General features: G+C 43.8%; 1 protein-coding gene across 2 annotated transcripts in view; it reads left to right on the forward strand.

Annotated features, from left to right (window-relative positions):
* Positions 1–16,988, forward strand: part of LOC138761507 (breakpoint cluster region protein) — a 294,540-nt gene that overhangs the window by 198,644 nt on the left and 78,908 nt on the right. For both annotated transcript variants that reach the window (XR_011356352.1, XM_069933745.1), the window contains exon 15: positions 2,987–3,084. Coding sequence is in view for 1 of the 2 variants with exons in the window: in XM_069933745.1 (XP_069789846.1) it covers positions 2,987–3,084 (98 nt within the window). In the remaining variant the exon portion in view is untranslated. The remainder of the gene's footprint in view (positions 1–2,986; positions 3,085–16,988) is intronic.

Raw genomic sequence — 16,988 nt, forward strand, 5'->3', positions numbered from 1 at the left:
GTAGATTCAAATTCAAGTTTATTATCATCTGATTGTACACATATGTATTAAAACAGCATATCTCCAGATCATAGTGCAGACACAAATGACATATACTTAGAGCAATCCAAAGTAAATACACAGTAGTCCCCCCTTATCCACAGGGTGATATGTTCCAAGACCCCCAGTAGATGCCTGAAACCCCGGACAGTACCAAACCCTATACAGGGTATGCGCCTCTTAATGTCCATGATAGGTTCTGTGAAATTGGGTGTTATGTGATGTGGACATTGTGCAAATACCATATATACAGTAAAGCCTCGTTAGAATATAGTAGTTGAGGTCAAAGATTTCATACCGCATTACAGCCGAGTTGCAGAACAGATGCACATTTGTCTGAGTGCCCACGGAAAATCAAACCCAAATATTACCATTTCAATGAAAGAAGGCAAGTGTATTCTTCTAATATTGGTATTCTGAATTTTAATCAACTTGTTTGCAAAGTTTGGGATCCTCAGACACCCGCGCTATAAGCGATTCTGCAGATTAATGAATCACGTTCTAATGAGGTTTCACTGTTGTACCTGCACATGTTTTATTTGTAAGTAGTGATCAGTGTGGGGACTGTGTGGGGAGAGAGTGAGGCAGTCGGATCAGTTTGGACTGTGAGTAACTAAAACTGCGGAAAGCGAAACCACAGATGGGGTGGGGGGAATCACTGAATATAAAAATAATTTACGGATTTCTAGGATTATTCAACAGTCTCAACGCCTGCAGGAAGAAGCTATTTCCCAGCCTGGCAATCCTGGTTTTTATGCTCTTGTTGTTGTTGTTCTCACTCCATTTTACAAGCTCCCAACCTCCTCCTATCATTGATGCTGCTAAGACCTACTACTGTTGTATCATCTGAAAGCTTGATGATTCTCTTTGAACTGAACTTGGCAGAGCAGTTTTGAGTCATCAGCGTGGATTGCTGTCTCTATTAATTTAATTCAATTAGTGTACTATTACTGTTTTTCTTTACAAGTACCTGTTTGACTGCAGAGTGTTAGAATTTTGATGCATATATTCAGTAAAATCCCTGGTAATGGGGATTGGTAGATGCTGGATAAGTGAATTTTACAGTTGCTTGAGATTGTGGATGTAAACTAAAGGATCTAAAAGGATTGGGAAACTAACTAATAGGAGGCACCAAATTTAAACTTGCATACTTTTTACCTATTAATTTTCCACAATTTTTTTGCCAGTTGCTTGAATTTCAGATAACTGGATTTCACTATGCATTGCACAGTGTTTGACAATAGACTCCACATAATCAAATGTTTTTTTTGCCAGTTGCTTGAATTCCAGATAACGGAGATTTTACTGTGCATTGCACAGTGTTTGACAATAGATGCATCATAATCAATTGTTTTTTTGCCAGTTCCTTGAATTCCAGATAACGGGGATTTTACTGTGCATTGCACAGTGTTTGACAATAGACTCCACATAATCAAATGGTTTTTTTTTGCCAGTTGCTTGCATTCCAGATAACGGGGATTTTACTGTGCATTGCACAGTGTTTGACAATAGACTCCACATAATAAATGTTTTTTTGCCAGTTGCTTGAATTCCAAATAACGGGGATTTCACTGTGCATTGCACAGTGTTTGACAATAGACTCCACATAATCAATTTTTTTTTGCCAGTTGCTTGCATTCCAGATAACGGGGATTTTACTGTGCATTGCACAGTGTTTGACAATAGACTCCACATAATAAATGTTTTTTTTGCCAGTTGCTTGAATTCCAGATAACAGGGATTTTACAGTGCATTGCACAGTGTTTGACAATAGAATCCACATAATCAAATGGTTTTTTTTTGCCAGTTGCTTGCATTCCAGAAAACGGGGATTTTACTGTGCATTGCACAGTGTTTGACAATAGACTCCACATAATAAATGTTTTTTTGCCAGTTGCTTGAATTCCAAATAACGGGGATTTCACTGTGCATTGCACAGTGTTTGACAATAGACTCCACATAATCAATTTTTTTTTTTTGCCAGTTGCTTGCATTCCAGATAACGGGGATTTTATTGTGCATTGCACAGTGTTTGACAATAGACTCCACATAATCAAATGTTTTTTTAGCCAGTTGCTTGAATTCCAGATAACAGGGATTTTACTGTGCATTGCACAGTGTTTGACAATAGAATCCACATAATCAAATGTTTTTTTGCTGAACTTCCTCATTGATGCATTTCCAAAATCTAGTTGCCCTCACGAGGCTGAGGGTGGAACGATTACTGTAGAATAGAAAGGTCAAGGAGTAACTTCCTTTGCAAAGACCTTGTAGAGAGTAAAACAAAGGATCTCTAAGGTAATAAATGAGCTCAGAGGAAAGAAAGGCAGGCTCTCAAGACATTTAAGCTGGAGTTAAATAAGTGTTTGATGGGAACATATTGAAGGTTAAGATTAAGTGAATTGATAAGCAGTGAACCAAGGAGATATGCAATGTTAATATAATGTAGTTTCATTAATAGAACTAAGATCATAAGATAACCATCTAATTAAATCAAATGTGGAAAAGCAGCAGAAATGGCAACAAAATATTGTTTCAAATTTGATGAGTGCACCTCACTTAAGTTGGGACGATGGGAGAGATAAGGTCTGAGGCTGTGACTTTTAAAAGTGATGCAATGAATATGAATATCTGTCAAGCTTTTCTGGACTTCTGTTCCTGGAGCATGGTGTAAGTAGGTCAGAGCGGGAGAGGAAATTGATAAGTGAATTGCTGCTGCTAAAACTGCGTGGATATCCATTGTCTCTGCGTTGGTGTCGTTCCCGCAGGGAGTCATGGTTTTAGACTCTGCTTCACCTCCTCCCAGTGCTAACATTCAAGCTCTGATTGGTTCACGAGCTTCCTTTGTTATGATTTTTTTTTCCTTTTGTATGTTTACAGTTTATTTTACAGTTGTTGAAGCAGTCCTGAAATCATCTCTGGATTTGTTTCTCTTGTCTTTGAACAGATTTATACTGTACTTTAGAAGTCGATTCATTTGGTTACTTTGTTAATAAAGCGAAAACAAGAGTCTACAGAGACACATTGGAACCAAACTGGAACGAGGTGAGTTTTCAATGAAGCCTGACTAGAACTTAGTTGATTTTGGATGGATCCATGCAGTTACCTTCCACATTGCAAATAAAATAGGGAAAATCAGAATCCAGATTTATTGTCATGGACAAGTCACGAAATTTGTTTTTTGCAGCAGCAACTTCACAGGGCAAACGTTCATATTATAACCATCGGACGACATTACCTAAAAAAAATAAAGGAAAAAATAACAATAATAGAGCATGAAAAGTCAGGCAGTGCTTTGGTTCATTGATAGTTCAGGAATCTGATGGCAGCGGGGAAGAAGCTGTCCTTGTGCTGCTGGGTGCTCATCTTCAGGCTCCTTTACCCTGTTTCTTGATGGTAACAGAGTGAAAAGGCTATGGCCTGGGTGGTGAGGTCCTCAAGGATAGAGGCAGCTTTTTTAAGACACCACCTCACATAGATGTCCACGATGTAGTAAGGTCGTAGTAAGGCCTGTGATGTCGCAGACCGAGTTAACAACCCTCATTCAAATGTAATTAAGGGAGATTGGGTAAAGGTAGAATGGGAATATCCACTTGCAGCCAAGTCTATAGCTGCAAAGTGGGAAGCGTGCAACAGAATGAACAAGATTTGACGGTCAGCATGTTCCTGTGTGAGGGTTAAAGCCAATGATAACAAGTATGCAGAATCCAGAATGTTGAGAAATGGAGATGCTGTAGGGCTGGACACAGTTTATTCAAATTCAGCGCGTGCCCTTTTAAGGACAACATGAGCTCAGTCACTTCGTGCATTGTGACATCATAATCGCTGCCACAGGCACGTGCTGGGCAGGAGACTTGAGGCAGGGAGAAAACCCTGACAGCGCCATCTTCCCATGGCTGCCTTGACATGTGACGTTACACACAGGGCTGGTTCGCCATGAGAGAGTGCGCCGGCACACAACCCCCCCCCCAGAACTGGCTACGCGTCCCGCTGCTTGGGTGGGTGGCCCCGGCATTTGGGCATGGCCGTGTGCACCGGCTGTGATAGGCCTAAATGTGCCGTCTTCAAACGGTCCATGGTGAAAAGTTCGTCTTTACCCCCTGTCCAAAGTTAAAGTCCTGCCGGACCGCGGGAGGACCTTGTATGAACCTTTGTATGGGTGTTGTAAAGGTGCCATATGTGGGCTGCGTCAAAAAAAATACGAATTCTGCCGAATCCAGCTCTTTGGGATGATGTGTCAGCCAGATGCTATGATGCGAGGGAGGTGGAGGGGGATTAGCGAGGATAGTTTCTTACGGTGATTCACGTGACGTTGGGCTCCAGGCCAAAGAACACACCAGGCAGTGAGAGCGACGCGCTGTAGACCAGTTCCGCAGAAGACACCTGTAGGTCCTCCTTGGGTGCTGTTCTGATGCCAAGGAGGACCCAGGGCAGTTCGTCTGCCGAACCTGGGTTGGTGAGGCGAGCCATGAATGCGGATTTCACATGACCATGAAATCTCTCCAAACCATTTTCTTGCGGGTGATAGTCTGTGGTGTGGTGGAGTTTAATCCCCAGGAGGTTCGCCAGCTGAGCCCAGAGCGCAGAGGTGAACTGGGCACCCCTGTTATTGGTGATGTGTGCTGAGTCTCCAAACGTAGCGATCCAATGACTGACTAGGTTCCTGGCGCACATCTCTGCGGAAGCCTCTTTGATGGGAATGGCCTCCAGCCATCTTGTGGTCCGATCGACTATTGTGAGAAGGTAGTGCGCTTTTCTGGACACTGACAGGGGCCTACGATGTCAACGTGGATGTGCTGAAATCTTCACACCACTGGGTCAATTTGCTGGATTAGGGCCTGCGTATGCCGGTGAACTTTGGAGGGCTGGCACCTGGTGCAGTTCCTCCCCATCTCGGCCACCTCTTTTTTGAGCCCATGCCACACAAACCGCTCTGCCACCATTCACACCGAAGTCTTCACCGAGGGATGGGCTAGGTTGTGGACTAAGCTGAAAACACTCAACCTCCACTGTGGTGGGACTACCGGGCACGGCAAGCCGGTGGAGACTTCACAGAGCAGCGTGTCCAGGCTGTTGGGCATCTGAAAGTCCTGGAGCTTGAGGCCAGAGATGGCAGTCCGGAGAGCCTGCGTCTCTATATCCAGCTTTTGGGCCTGTGCCAACTGTGTGTAGTCAAGGCCGGGGGAAAGGGCATTGATCGGTGGACAAGAGAGCGCATCTGCCACAATGTTGTCTTTGCCTGCCCTGTGCCGGATGTCAGTGGTGAACTCCGACACGTAGGAGAGGTGGTGTTGCTGGCGAGGCATCCACAGATCTTTGGCCATCGCGAGTACCTGTGTGAGGGGCTTATGTGAACACCGTGATGGGCCTGCCCTCCAGAAAGTATCGAAAGTGCCGGATGGCCAGGTACAGTGCCGGGAGCTCCTGGTTGAAAGCGCTGTACTTGAGCTCCGCTGGGCACAGCTGTTTGCTAAAGAAGGCCAGCGGGCGCCACTGTCTGTTGAGCCACTGCTCAAGTACGCCCCCTACCGCCGTGGCTGAGGCGTCCACTGAGAGCGCCGTGTATACCTCAGGGCAAGAGTGCACCAATAGAGTTGCGTTGGTGAGGGCCTCCTTCGTTGCAGCAAAAGCAGTCTCTGCCTCCTCCGACCAGATCAGGAATTTCTCTTTAGTGGCAATCAACATGAACACGGTGCGGACGGCTCCGGGGATGAACCGATGATAAAAATTCATCATCCCCATGAACTCCTGCAGGCCCTTAAGGGTGCTTGGCTTGGGGAACTGCTGGACGGCCGCAACCTTCTCTGGCACCTGGGCAGCCCCTGCTGCCAAGATGGTGTGCCCCAGGAACTACAACTTGGGTTGCCGAACTGGCACTTGGCCACGTTGACCGTGAGGCCAAACTCCGCCAGTCGAGCAAACAGGGTAGGGAGGAGGGCCTTGTGCTCTTCATGGTTGCGGCTGGCGATAAGAATATTGTCCAGGTAGATAAACACAAAGTCCAAGTCCCTACCCACTCCGTCCATGAGGTGCTGAAAAGTCTGGGCCGCGTTCTTGAGGCCAAAAGGCATACATGGGATTCAAAGAGGCCAAAGGGGATGATGATCTCCATCTTCCGAATGTCCTCGGGATGGACCGGGATCTGATGATACCCCCGCACCAGATTGACCTTGGAAAAGACTTGCGCGCTGTGGAGATTGGCCGAAAAGTCTTGAATGTGTGGAACCGGGTACCTGTCTGGTGTGGTTGCATTGTTCAAATCCTAGTAATTGCCGCAGGGTCTCCAGCCCCCGGAGGATTTAGGGACCATGTGGAGAGGGGATGCCCAGGTGCTGTCTGAGCGACGGATGATCCCCAACTTCTGCAACTGGGAAAACTCCTCCTTTGCCAGCTGCAGCTTCTTGGGCGGAAGTAATCTGGGTTTGGCATGCAGCAGGGGGCCCTGCGTGGAGATATGGTGGTATACCCCGTGCTGGGTTAAGGTAGCGCTGAATCATGGTTGAAGGATGGCGGGGAACTCATGGAGTATGTTCAAATACTCATCCCTGGAAGTGGCGATGGTGGCGATCTCGGGCCTGCAGGCGTTTGTGGCGTCCAGGCGCACCGAATGGAAGGTGCAAGTGTTGACCAGCCTTTTGCCCTTCATGTCGACCAACAGTCTGTGTGCCCTCAGGAAGTCGGCCCCTAACAACGCAGTACCCACTGAGGCTAACACGAACTTCCAGCGGAATTTCTCTTTCCCAATCTGGATCTGCCCCTTGCGGGTACCAAAGGTCTTGATGGCGGAACCGTTAGCTGCCCGGAGAGTGGGACCATGAGATTGGTGCGTGTCTCAAGGGTGGTGGGGGGCAGGACACTCAGCTCCGCTCCTATGTCCACAAGGAAATGTCGGCCGGTGAACTTGTCAGTAACGTGAAGGAGGCTGTCAGTGTGGCCAGCTGTCGCAGCAATCAACGGTGACTGGCCGGGTCATTTCCCCTGGCAGTCACGAGCTTACGAGATTGCGCTCCCCAGCACTGATGGTAAAAGCACCAGGTGGAATGGTGCTCTTCCGGCTTGTGCTTGGGGGAGTGTTGTGGCCAGCTGGCTCTTGGTCGTGCAACCTGACTGAGAGCTGCTTCATTCTCCCTCTTGGAGCGCCAGAGGGTGTCCGCTCAGGCTGCGACTCAGCATGGATCCATGAAGTCCTCATCCGCCAGTAGTTGGATGTCCTCGGGCATCTGTTCGAGAAAGATCTGAAGGAATAGGAAACAAGGTTTGTGATCCTCCGCCAGCGCAGAATCTCGTCAATTAAGCCGATGGTGTGCGGTTCCCAAGCCTGACAAGATGCAGGAGCCTGGAGGCGTGCTGCTGAAGGGAGAACCCGAAAGTGCCAAGGAGCAGGTTCTTGAGGGCAGGATATTTACCCTCACCCAGTGGATCGTTCATCCTGGCTGCCGTTTCTTCGTCCAGCACCCTCACGACGTGGTAGAACATCATGGCGTCTGTTGAAATGTTCCTCAGTTGAAACTGTGCCTCCGCCTGCCCAAACCACGTATGTGAGCGATGGGTCCAGATTTGATGGTAACGACATTGATCTCTGCCGGATCCATGTTTTTGAGACCAGAGAGGTGTCTGGGCTCAATGGGGTCACCAATGTAGTGCTGGACACAGCCAAGAAAGACTCAGCCACCACATTGAAAGTCGTTAATGACTGTTTTTATTCAAATTCAGGGCATGAGCTCAGTCACCTTGTGCATTATGACATCATAATCACTGCCCCAGGCACGTGCTGGGCAGGAGACTTGAGGCAGGGAGAAATCCCTGACAACGCTATCTTCCCATGGCCGCCCTGCCATGTGGCGTTACACGCGAGGCTGGTTCATCATGAGAGAGTGCGCCGGCACAAAGGGGGAAAAAAATGAAGCACCTGGCAAACGACAAGAAAAGAATGACAGGGAGGAGAGAAGGTCAGTCATGGGTATAAAAAGTGTTGAGAGGCATGTTTAAAAAAAAGGTCGTTAGGGAGAGAAAAAGGAGTCCAGAGAAATCGGACAGATTCAGGGAAATCTAAGGCCTTTCATCAGTATTTTCAAGCCAAAAGGATAACCATAGGGATATAGGGCAATCTGTGCTTGGACCCAAAAGATATATAGTGCAGACTCGATGGGCCAAATGGCTTATGTAAGTGACATCCCGAATGGGTACTTTTAATTGATATTCACAAAAAAACATAAGGCCAGAAGTGAGTATGTTTGCTGAGATGGTGCAATGGAATTCAACAAGTGCGTCATCATCAAAAAGCAGCTCCACTTCTGGCTTCCTGAGGGGCGAAGGTCATTGATGATGACCCGAATGGGCCCTGCCCTGAGGAATCCTGCAGTGATCTGTGAGGCTGGGATGTATCCTCAACCAACTCATCCATCTACCTGCATGTGGACTCTCTACCTTGGTTCCCAGTGTATTTATGTGTCTGTCTGAATACCTTATAAAAATTGCTCTTGTACCTCCCTTGGCAGTGCATTCCACGCACATATTTATCTCTGGCTGGGGGAAAAAAACTTTCCACCTGTCATCTTAAACCATTGATCTCTTATGTTTGACAATTGCACCCTAAGAAAAAGACTTTGGCTCTTTCCATGCTTCTCATAATTTCATAATCCTATCAGATCTCTCCTCAGGCTCATGGAAAATAATGCCAGGTTTGTTCAACCTCTGCTTTTAGCTAATACTCTCTAATGCAGGTAGCATGCCATGGACCCTTTTCTGTACCCTCCTTCCTGTAATCTGGTGACCAGAACTACACACAGTATTCCAAGTGTAGCCTTTGGTTTATATATCTGCAACTTGACTTGCCAATATGTACACTCAACACTGTGAATCACCCTGACTACATGTGTTGCCACTTTCAGGGAGCAATCGACTTACACCCTAAGATCTCTCTGTTCATCAATGCTCCCTGCCATTTACTGTATGATTCCTGCTTGCATTTGACCTCCAAAATACATCCTCATCTGCCACTTCTCTGGCCAAATATCTAGCTGGTTTATATCCATCTGTACCCATTGATAGAAGGATATAGATCCTCCATCCCTCCTCACTATCCAGAACTCCATCAATTTTCTATTTTCTACACACCTTCCCCCACCAACACACACGCACCCCTCTGATTCCTGTAAAAAAAATGCTGGTTGTAGACCACTAGTCAGAATAGCACACCTCCACCAATTACCCTCTCTTCCATGGCCAAGCCAAGGTTGCGTCGAGCATTTTTACGCAGGGGTGGATACATGGAATGAGTGCCAGAAGAAGGTGTGGAGGTAGGTACAGCTGTAACATTCAGAAGACATTTACACAGATAAATTTTAATTGGTATTCCACAGGACAGGATAGAAAAGTCTTAGAGGAATAGAGGCTGAAGGGAAATGGGACAAGCTTGGGTAGACAACTGCCAGAATGGGAAGCTGGGCTAAAGGGCTTGTTTCTATACTGTAAGACTGACTATGGTTCAAAGTTACTTTGGTAAAAGCTAAGGACAGTTTTTAAATTAAAATCTTGAATGGGAGAAATGTACATTAGAATATCCAAAGATATGACGTAGGAAAATAGACTGGGAGCAGAGGATTGCAAGTAGGTCTACACCTGAGTCAATCAAAAATGAGTGTTCCCAAGGCATGAAGGAAAAGGAAAGAACCCCTGGATGTCAGGGATATTAGGATTTGGTAAGGAATAAAAAGGAACCAAGTGGATGGAGCACCAAAATGGGTGAGGCCCCTTGGAGAACGGAAGTGTGTGGGGTGGGGTGCAAAGAGGGGCCATGAAATATCACTGGCGGAAAATCCTAAGGCATCTTATTAGTACAGTAAGTCCCTGGGTTACGAATGAGATCATTCCTACGTCTATCTTTAAGTCTAATTTAAAAAATATATATATATATGTTAGAACAGGTACATATGGTTCTTATTTAGTAGCTTCAGTTTGTCAAATGTTTTGTCTTAGTACTGTAAAAAAAATTAAAGAAACAGTTCTTAAATATTTTAGATAGATAAAAAAACAAAAAAAGATCATGATTAAAAGTTAACATTTACTCTCGTTCCATCGATGTCTTACATACCGGAGAGGGCCTTCGTGAGGTTTGGGGGCGCATTCACGAATTAGGGGGACTCTTTGTCTATAAGTATGAATTGTCCATAAGCCAGACGTTTGTAACCCAGGGACTCCCTATATATTAAGAGAAAGGGGTAATTCGTGAGGTAGGTGACCAGAATAGCCACATGTGCATTGAAGCAGGATATGCTTGGTGTGTGGTAATGCATTTTGAGACTTACGGCTGCATACTTGGGTCACCTGTGGGCTTAGACTGCATGGGAGAGGCAAGGGTGTGGTTAGAAAGGATTCCAGGAAGAAGTAGGTTGGTGCGTAAATATAAAATGCTGACACAGTTTTTTCACTGAAGACTTTTAATTGTGTCCTTTTAATTGTTTATGTAGTGTCTATCTAGCAGCCACAACAAGTGGTGACTTTGTTGGTTCACAGCACCTTCGAGGAAAAGATGGTATTGCCTGATGATAAAAAACATTATAGCGACAGTCAGGGAGATCGAGCATGAAGTCCCCTCCCTTTTTACAAACAATGCACAACAATGATTTTTGATCCTCGAGGCACTTTTCTCCTCACTAAATGTGACAAGTCAGAAGACAAAGTTTGGTTTGCTTGCTTTGCATCTCCCTGAGCAGATTGTTTGCAAAGAGGACGATGTTCTACTTAATCCAGATGGCAACCTTCCTATTGACATACTTAAAAAGGCTATTTTGCAGCCATCCCAGGAATCTCGCATTGCGGAACTGCTAGGAAACAACAGCCTCGGTGACAGGAGACCTTCACAGATGCAAAGGAGAAGGTGTGGGCTGGCTGGTGAAGAGACTATTGAAGGGGATGTGGGTGCAAGGACACCTGGTAGTTGTCTTTCAGGTGTCCACCCTTGATGAAGCAGTGAGACATGCCAACCTCTTTCTGGCCATGACCTCAGCTGTGCAGTTAGAGGCACTCGCAGCTGCTCCCAGTCAGTGGGAGAAAACCTGGGCTTGAGCAACAAGTGGCAGCTCTCAGTGCACGTCAAGCTTTAACAACCCAAAGGAACTGCCCCATTTCCAGTCTAGCTGGAATTGTGCAGGTCAGGGACAGAGCAGAAGCAGCAAACAGTGGAAGCACCGGAAACTTGGCACTGCAGCCTGGTCATGCCAGCCTCCTTGTGACTTCTGTAAACACCACACGGGAACCGACAAGGTCTGGCAATAGAGGCAACTGTTGCCCCTGGGCAACTCAGCTACTATCATTTCCTCAAGGATCACCTCTTGGGTGGTCAATTTCTTGACGATTCTGGTGCAGAAATTTTGGAGCTCTCTCCCACTCCTCAAGATCGCAGGCACCCCAATATGTCATGTATTCTGGCCACCACAAATTGTTCTAATATTCAGAAATATGGCCAGAGGTTGCTCACGCTTGATTTGCTATCAAGAAACCGTTTCGTTGGGTTTTAATGGCTGTAAATGTAATGAATCCCATAGTTGGACTGGACTTTCTATCACACTTTTCCTTGTTGGTGGACTGGAAGAATTGCCTTGTCATGGACCGCCGCACTTATATGAAAGTGAGCTGCATTTGCCGCCCCTCGAGGTTGTCACGTGACCAGTCTCCAGACCCATGAAATCCAGATTTTCCTGTTCCAGATTCTCCTTTTGATCTTGTCCACCTGGCCTTGGTCGGTTTGCTCCCACCATCAAGAGAATACACTTATTACTCACATGTGAGGACTGAGTTACCAGAAGGCAGGAGGACATTCCTGTCACCAACATCTCTGCGGAGACTATCACTCGGGCCTTCGTTGACCATTGGATTCTGGCTTTCAGTGTCCCAGGCACCATTACCACGGACCGAGGATCTCAGTTCAAGTTGGCACTGTTCCAAGCTCTGACTGATCTTTGGGCTCCACCTGCATTCAAACTACAGCTTACCATCTATAGGCTAACGGCCCTGTTGAACATTTCCACTGCCAGTTGAAAGCAGCATTGACAGTAGGAGGTAATGCATCTTTATGGAGTGAACATTTGCCCATGCTCCACCTTGGGATGCACACCAGCATAAAAGTGGACCTGGGTTATTCAGTTGCAGAACTGGTATATGGCACCCAGTTACTGTAACTATGCTGTATGACCTGGCCAATTATGTTGACTGACTCCAGGAGAACATACAATTACTTAGACTGACACCAACACGACATGTGACAACTGCAATGCTGATTTGCAACACTGCACAAATGTTTTCAAATGACATGATGCCGTTTGCCGGCCATTCCAACCTGTTTACAACAGCCCTTACGAGGTCATACAACACCATTCTAAAAGTTTTGTGGACCGGCAGAATGGGAAGGCTGACACTGTGTCTATTGGTCATTTGAAACCAGTGAAAATCAAGGATCTGCTTTCTCCATCACTGCCAATACTGAAGAAACTGCAGGACCCCTGCCGATGTGATCATCCATCACCTGCTTTGCAGTACCAGGCTAGATCGGGCCGGAATATCAGCCCGCTGGAACGTTACGTAGCAGGACAGATCCAAGCATTCGCCTTCTCACATGACTCGGAGGCTGGGGCAGGGAGCTGTCATGGCTGCATACTTAGGTCACCTGTGGATTTAGAGTAAATGGGAAAGGGTGTGGCTAGAGAGGATTCTGAGAAAAGGTTTGGTTCTGAAAATAAAATGTTGACGCATTTTTTGTGCTGAAGACAAGTGTCTTTTTAATTGTGTACATAGCAGCCACAACAAGACAAGTGTAGGGCTGTAGCGGCGGCTACACTGCTAACTGAAGGATCGCACAACCAGACGGGTTGACTTCAGTGAGCAAAACTGATTTATTGCAGGCTGCCTGGCTGGTCTTATACTCCCAGCCCGGACCTGGCTGAGAACCGCACTGGGGGGCCCCGACATCACCGGGGCGTCATGTGGGTCGCCAAGCACGGGCTTCTGAGCATGATGCTGAGGTCGGGAGGAAACCCCTGACGGCGTCATTTTGACCAGCTGCCCCACCACGTGCATGGCAAGCAGGGCCGGTTCGCCTGCCTAATGGCGTACCACCACAGGGCAAACAAAATGAATGGTAAAGTCCTTGGGAATATTGAGGAATAGAGAGACCATGGTAAAGGTAATGAAGACACACCTAACACCTAACTATAGAATGTGAAGAGAGAAATATCCTGGTACAACATCTTGGCAGTATGTTCATGCACTTTGATAGATGGAATAAAGATAGAGACTTTTTTAACTGACAAGAGCATTCAGCAAGCGGAGGTCCAATGGGGCTTGGGAGTCCGAGAGGAGAATTTCCTGATGGTTAATTTGCAGGTTGAGTTGGTAGTAGGAAAGGCAAATGCATTAATTTTAAGAGGACTAGAATATAAAACCAAAGGTGTAATGCTGAGGCTTTATAAGGCATTAGTCAGACCAAATTGAGACTATTGTGAGCAGTTTTGGGTCTCAAATCTAAGGAAGGATGTGCTGACATTAGCACAGGGTTAACGTACAAGGAATGTTTCATGGTTGTAGACTGGACTCGCTAGAATTTAGAAGGATGAGGGGGATCTGATTGAAACCTATTGAATCTTGAAAGGGCTGGACAGATTGTACATGGAGAAAATTGTTCCAGTTGTGGGAGAGTATAAGCCCAGGGGGCACAGCCTAAAAGGACATCCCTTTAGAACATAGATGCACCCAGAGATGGTGATTTTATGGAATCCATTCCCACAGAAGGGTATGGAGACCAGGTCATTGGGTAGATTGAAAGCAAAGATTCTTAATTAGTAAGGGTGTCAAAGGTTATGGGGAGAAGGCAGGAGAATGGGGTTGAAAAGAAGAATACATACATATAGATGGAGGTTAAATTCCATGCTACTGGAGAAGAACATAATGAAAATAAAGCAAAAGTATTATGAGCTAGGAGAAAAAACACACAAAATATTAGCCTGGCAACTTAAAACAGAACAAGCTAAAAGAATTGTATTGGCATCAAGGAAAAAGGACAAACAAATTACATATAATCCAATGGAGATTAATGAGAACTTTAAGGAAATTTATGAACAATTATACCAAACTGAGAACGAGGGGAAAGATGATAAAATAGAAGAGTTTTTTAGCTAAAATTGAGCTGCTGAAATTGCAAGAAGAGGAGCAAAACAAGCTGATAAAACCATTTGAAATAGAGGAAGTACAGGATATATTAAAAAAGCTGCCAAACAATAAAACGCCTGGAGAGGATGGATTCTCAATAGAATTCTATAAAACTTTTAAAGAGTTATTAATTCCTCCTCTCCTGGAAGTAATGAACCAGATAGAACTTGCCAGATTCATGTAAGACAGCAATAATTACAGTAATACCAAAGACGGGGAAGGATCCACTAACACCAGCATCATATAGACCAATATCTCTACTTAATTCAGATTATAAGATAATAGCAAAATTATTAGCAAACAGATTGGCTGACTGTGTACCAAAAATAGTAAAACAAGATCAAACTGGATTTATTAAGAGAAGACGGACAGCGGATAATGTCTGTAAACTTATTGATCTAATTCATGCATTTCAAGGAAATAAGATTGTACATGTGGCTGTTGCTTTAGACACAGAAAAAGCCTTTGACAGGGTAGATGGAATTATTTATTCAAAGTATTACAGAGGTTCAATCTACCAGAAAAATATATTAATTGGATCAAAGCATTATATAATGGACCATTGGTGAAGGTAGAGGTAAATGGATATGTATCGAACCAATTTAAATTAAGTAGGTCAACTAGGCAGGGATGTCCACTATCTCTCTCACTGTTCGCTTTAGCAATAGAACCATTGGCAGAACTGATAGGAACAGAAAATAAAAGGGATAAAAATAAAGAAAGAGGAGTATAAAATCAGTTTATTTGCAGATGAACTGCATAGTATACTTAACAGAACCAGAAATATCAATAAAAGAATTACATAAGAAATTGAAGGAGTATGGAGAAATATCGAGGTACAAGATCAACGCAAATAAAAGTAAAGCGATGCCAATGAGTAATGCGGATTATACAGAATTTTAAAAAGAATCACCATTTAAATGGCAAACACAAGCAATCCGATACCATGGTCTTAGATTAGATAATAATTTAAGCCACCTGTACAAATTAAATTATCAGCCACTAATAAAGAAATTGCAGGAAGACTTAGAACATTGGAAAGAATTACTACTAACGTTGATAGGGAGGGTAAATTGCATAAAAATGAATGTCTTCCCATGGATACAATACTTATTTCAATCATTACCAATTCCTTTAACAGAGAAATTCTTTAATGAACTAAAGAGAATAATAAGGAAATTTTTATGGAAAGGGTGGAAACTGAGGATAGCGTTAGATAAATTCACAGAGAGGTACAACCAAGGTGGTTTGCAGTTACCAAATTTTAAAAATTATTATAGAGCAGCACAATTAAGGTATTTATCAGATTTTTATCAGACAAGGGAAAAACCAGATTGGACTAAGATAGAGCTAGATAAAATAGGGGAGAAGGTACCGGAACATATACTTTATAAGTGGGATGAAAAGCTGATACGATATAAAAGCTCACTAGTATTGCATCATTTACTCAGTATATGGAAGAAGATTCACTTAGAAAGGAAAAAAACAAATTACCAACTACCAAAATTATTATTGACGCAAAATCAGCTAATCCCTTTTACAATAGATAACTTTTCCTTCAGAGAATGGGAGAGAAAAGGAATTAAAAGAATAGAAAATTGTTTTTTGGGAAATAATTTATTAACATTTGAACAAATGAAGTACAAATATGTAATAACTCATGGTACAATGTTTGCATACCATCAACTGAAAGCCTACTGAAAGGATAAATTAGGAAACAGACTGAAATTACCAGAAGGAAACAGCTTTGAATATGTGATTACAGAAACAATGATAATAAAAAGATTTATAACGAACAAGTACAACAAGCTGCAAGAGAAGGAAAATGATGAAATAAACTATAAACCCAAACAAAAGTGGGAAAAAGATTTAAACATAAAGATAAAAAATGAAACGTGGGGAAAGTTAGGCTCTGGAACTATGAAGAATATAATAAACACAAGGTTAGGTATGATACAGTATAATTGGTTACACAAGTTATATATGTATATATAAAGTTTTAACAAAATGGGATCCAACATTATCAGATAGATGTTTTCACTGTAAGAAGGAAATGGGAACAACAGTACATGCAATTTGGGCATGTGAGAAAGTTGAAAACATTTTGGGAAGATCTGAATCAGGTATTAAATAAAATCACAAAAATCAAGATACCAAAAAATCCAGAGATCTTTCTTCTAAGTAATATAAGAAGTAAAGAATTAGGCCTCAAACTGGATGAAGCACAAAAAAGATTTATTATGATAGCCTTGGCAGTAGCAAAAAAATATATAATGTCAACTTGGAAATCAGAAGAGAGCCTGAGAGTACAGCAATGGTACATGGAAATGAATAAATGTATTCCATTGGAAAAAATAACATATCATTTAAAAAATAAAGTCACATTATTTGAACACATTTTGGGAACCGTACATGGAACATAACAGAGAGGGCTTGCCTCGGACCTCCACCCCCTAAAATGATAAGACAAAATGACTTGATCCAGTGTGTAAAAGTTGATGACATATTTTCATTGTGTGATTTCATTGTTTAATGGTTTTATTGTATTGTATATGTTGAACGTTTAATGGGTTTGGAGGGGGGTGGGAAGGGGGGAGGAAAGGTAGGGGTGGGGAAAGAGGAGAAAATGCCACTGTGTATATTTAAGAGGGAAATGTTTGTATATATTTTGATTGATATGGTTCACCGTGTGAAAAAAATTTTTAAAAATTAAAAAAAGAAAAGAAAGTAATACATCAGTCATGATT

This window comes from Narcine bancroftii, chromosome 4, assembly GCF_036971445.1.
Source record: "Narcine bancroftii isolate sNarBan1 chromosome 4, sNarBan1.hap1, whole genome shotgun sequence".
NCBI classification, from domain to species: domain Eukaryota; kingdom Metazoa; phylum Chordata; class Chondrichthyes; order Torpediniformes; family Narcinidae; genus Narcine; species Narcine bancroftii.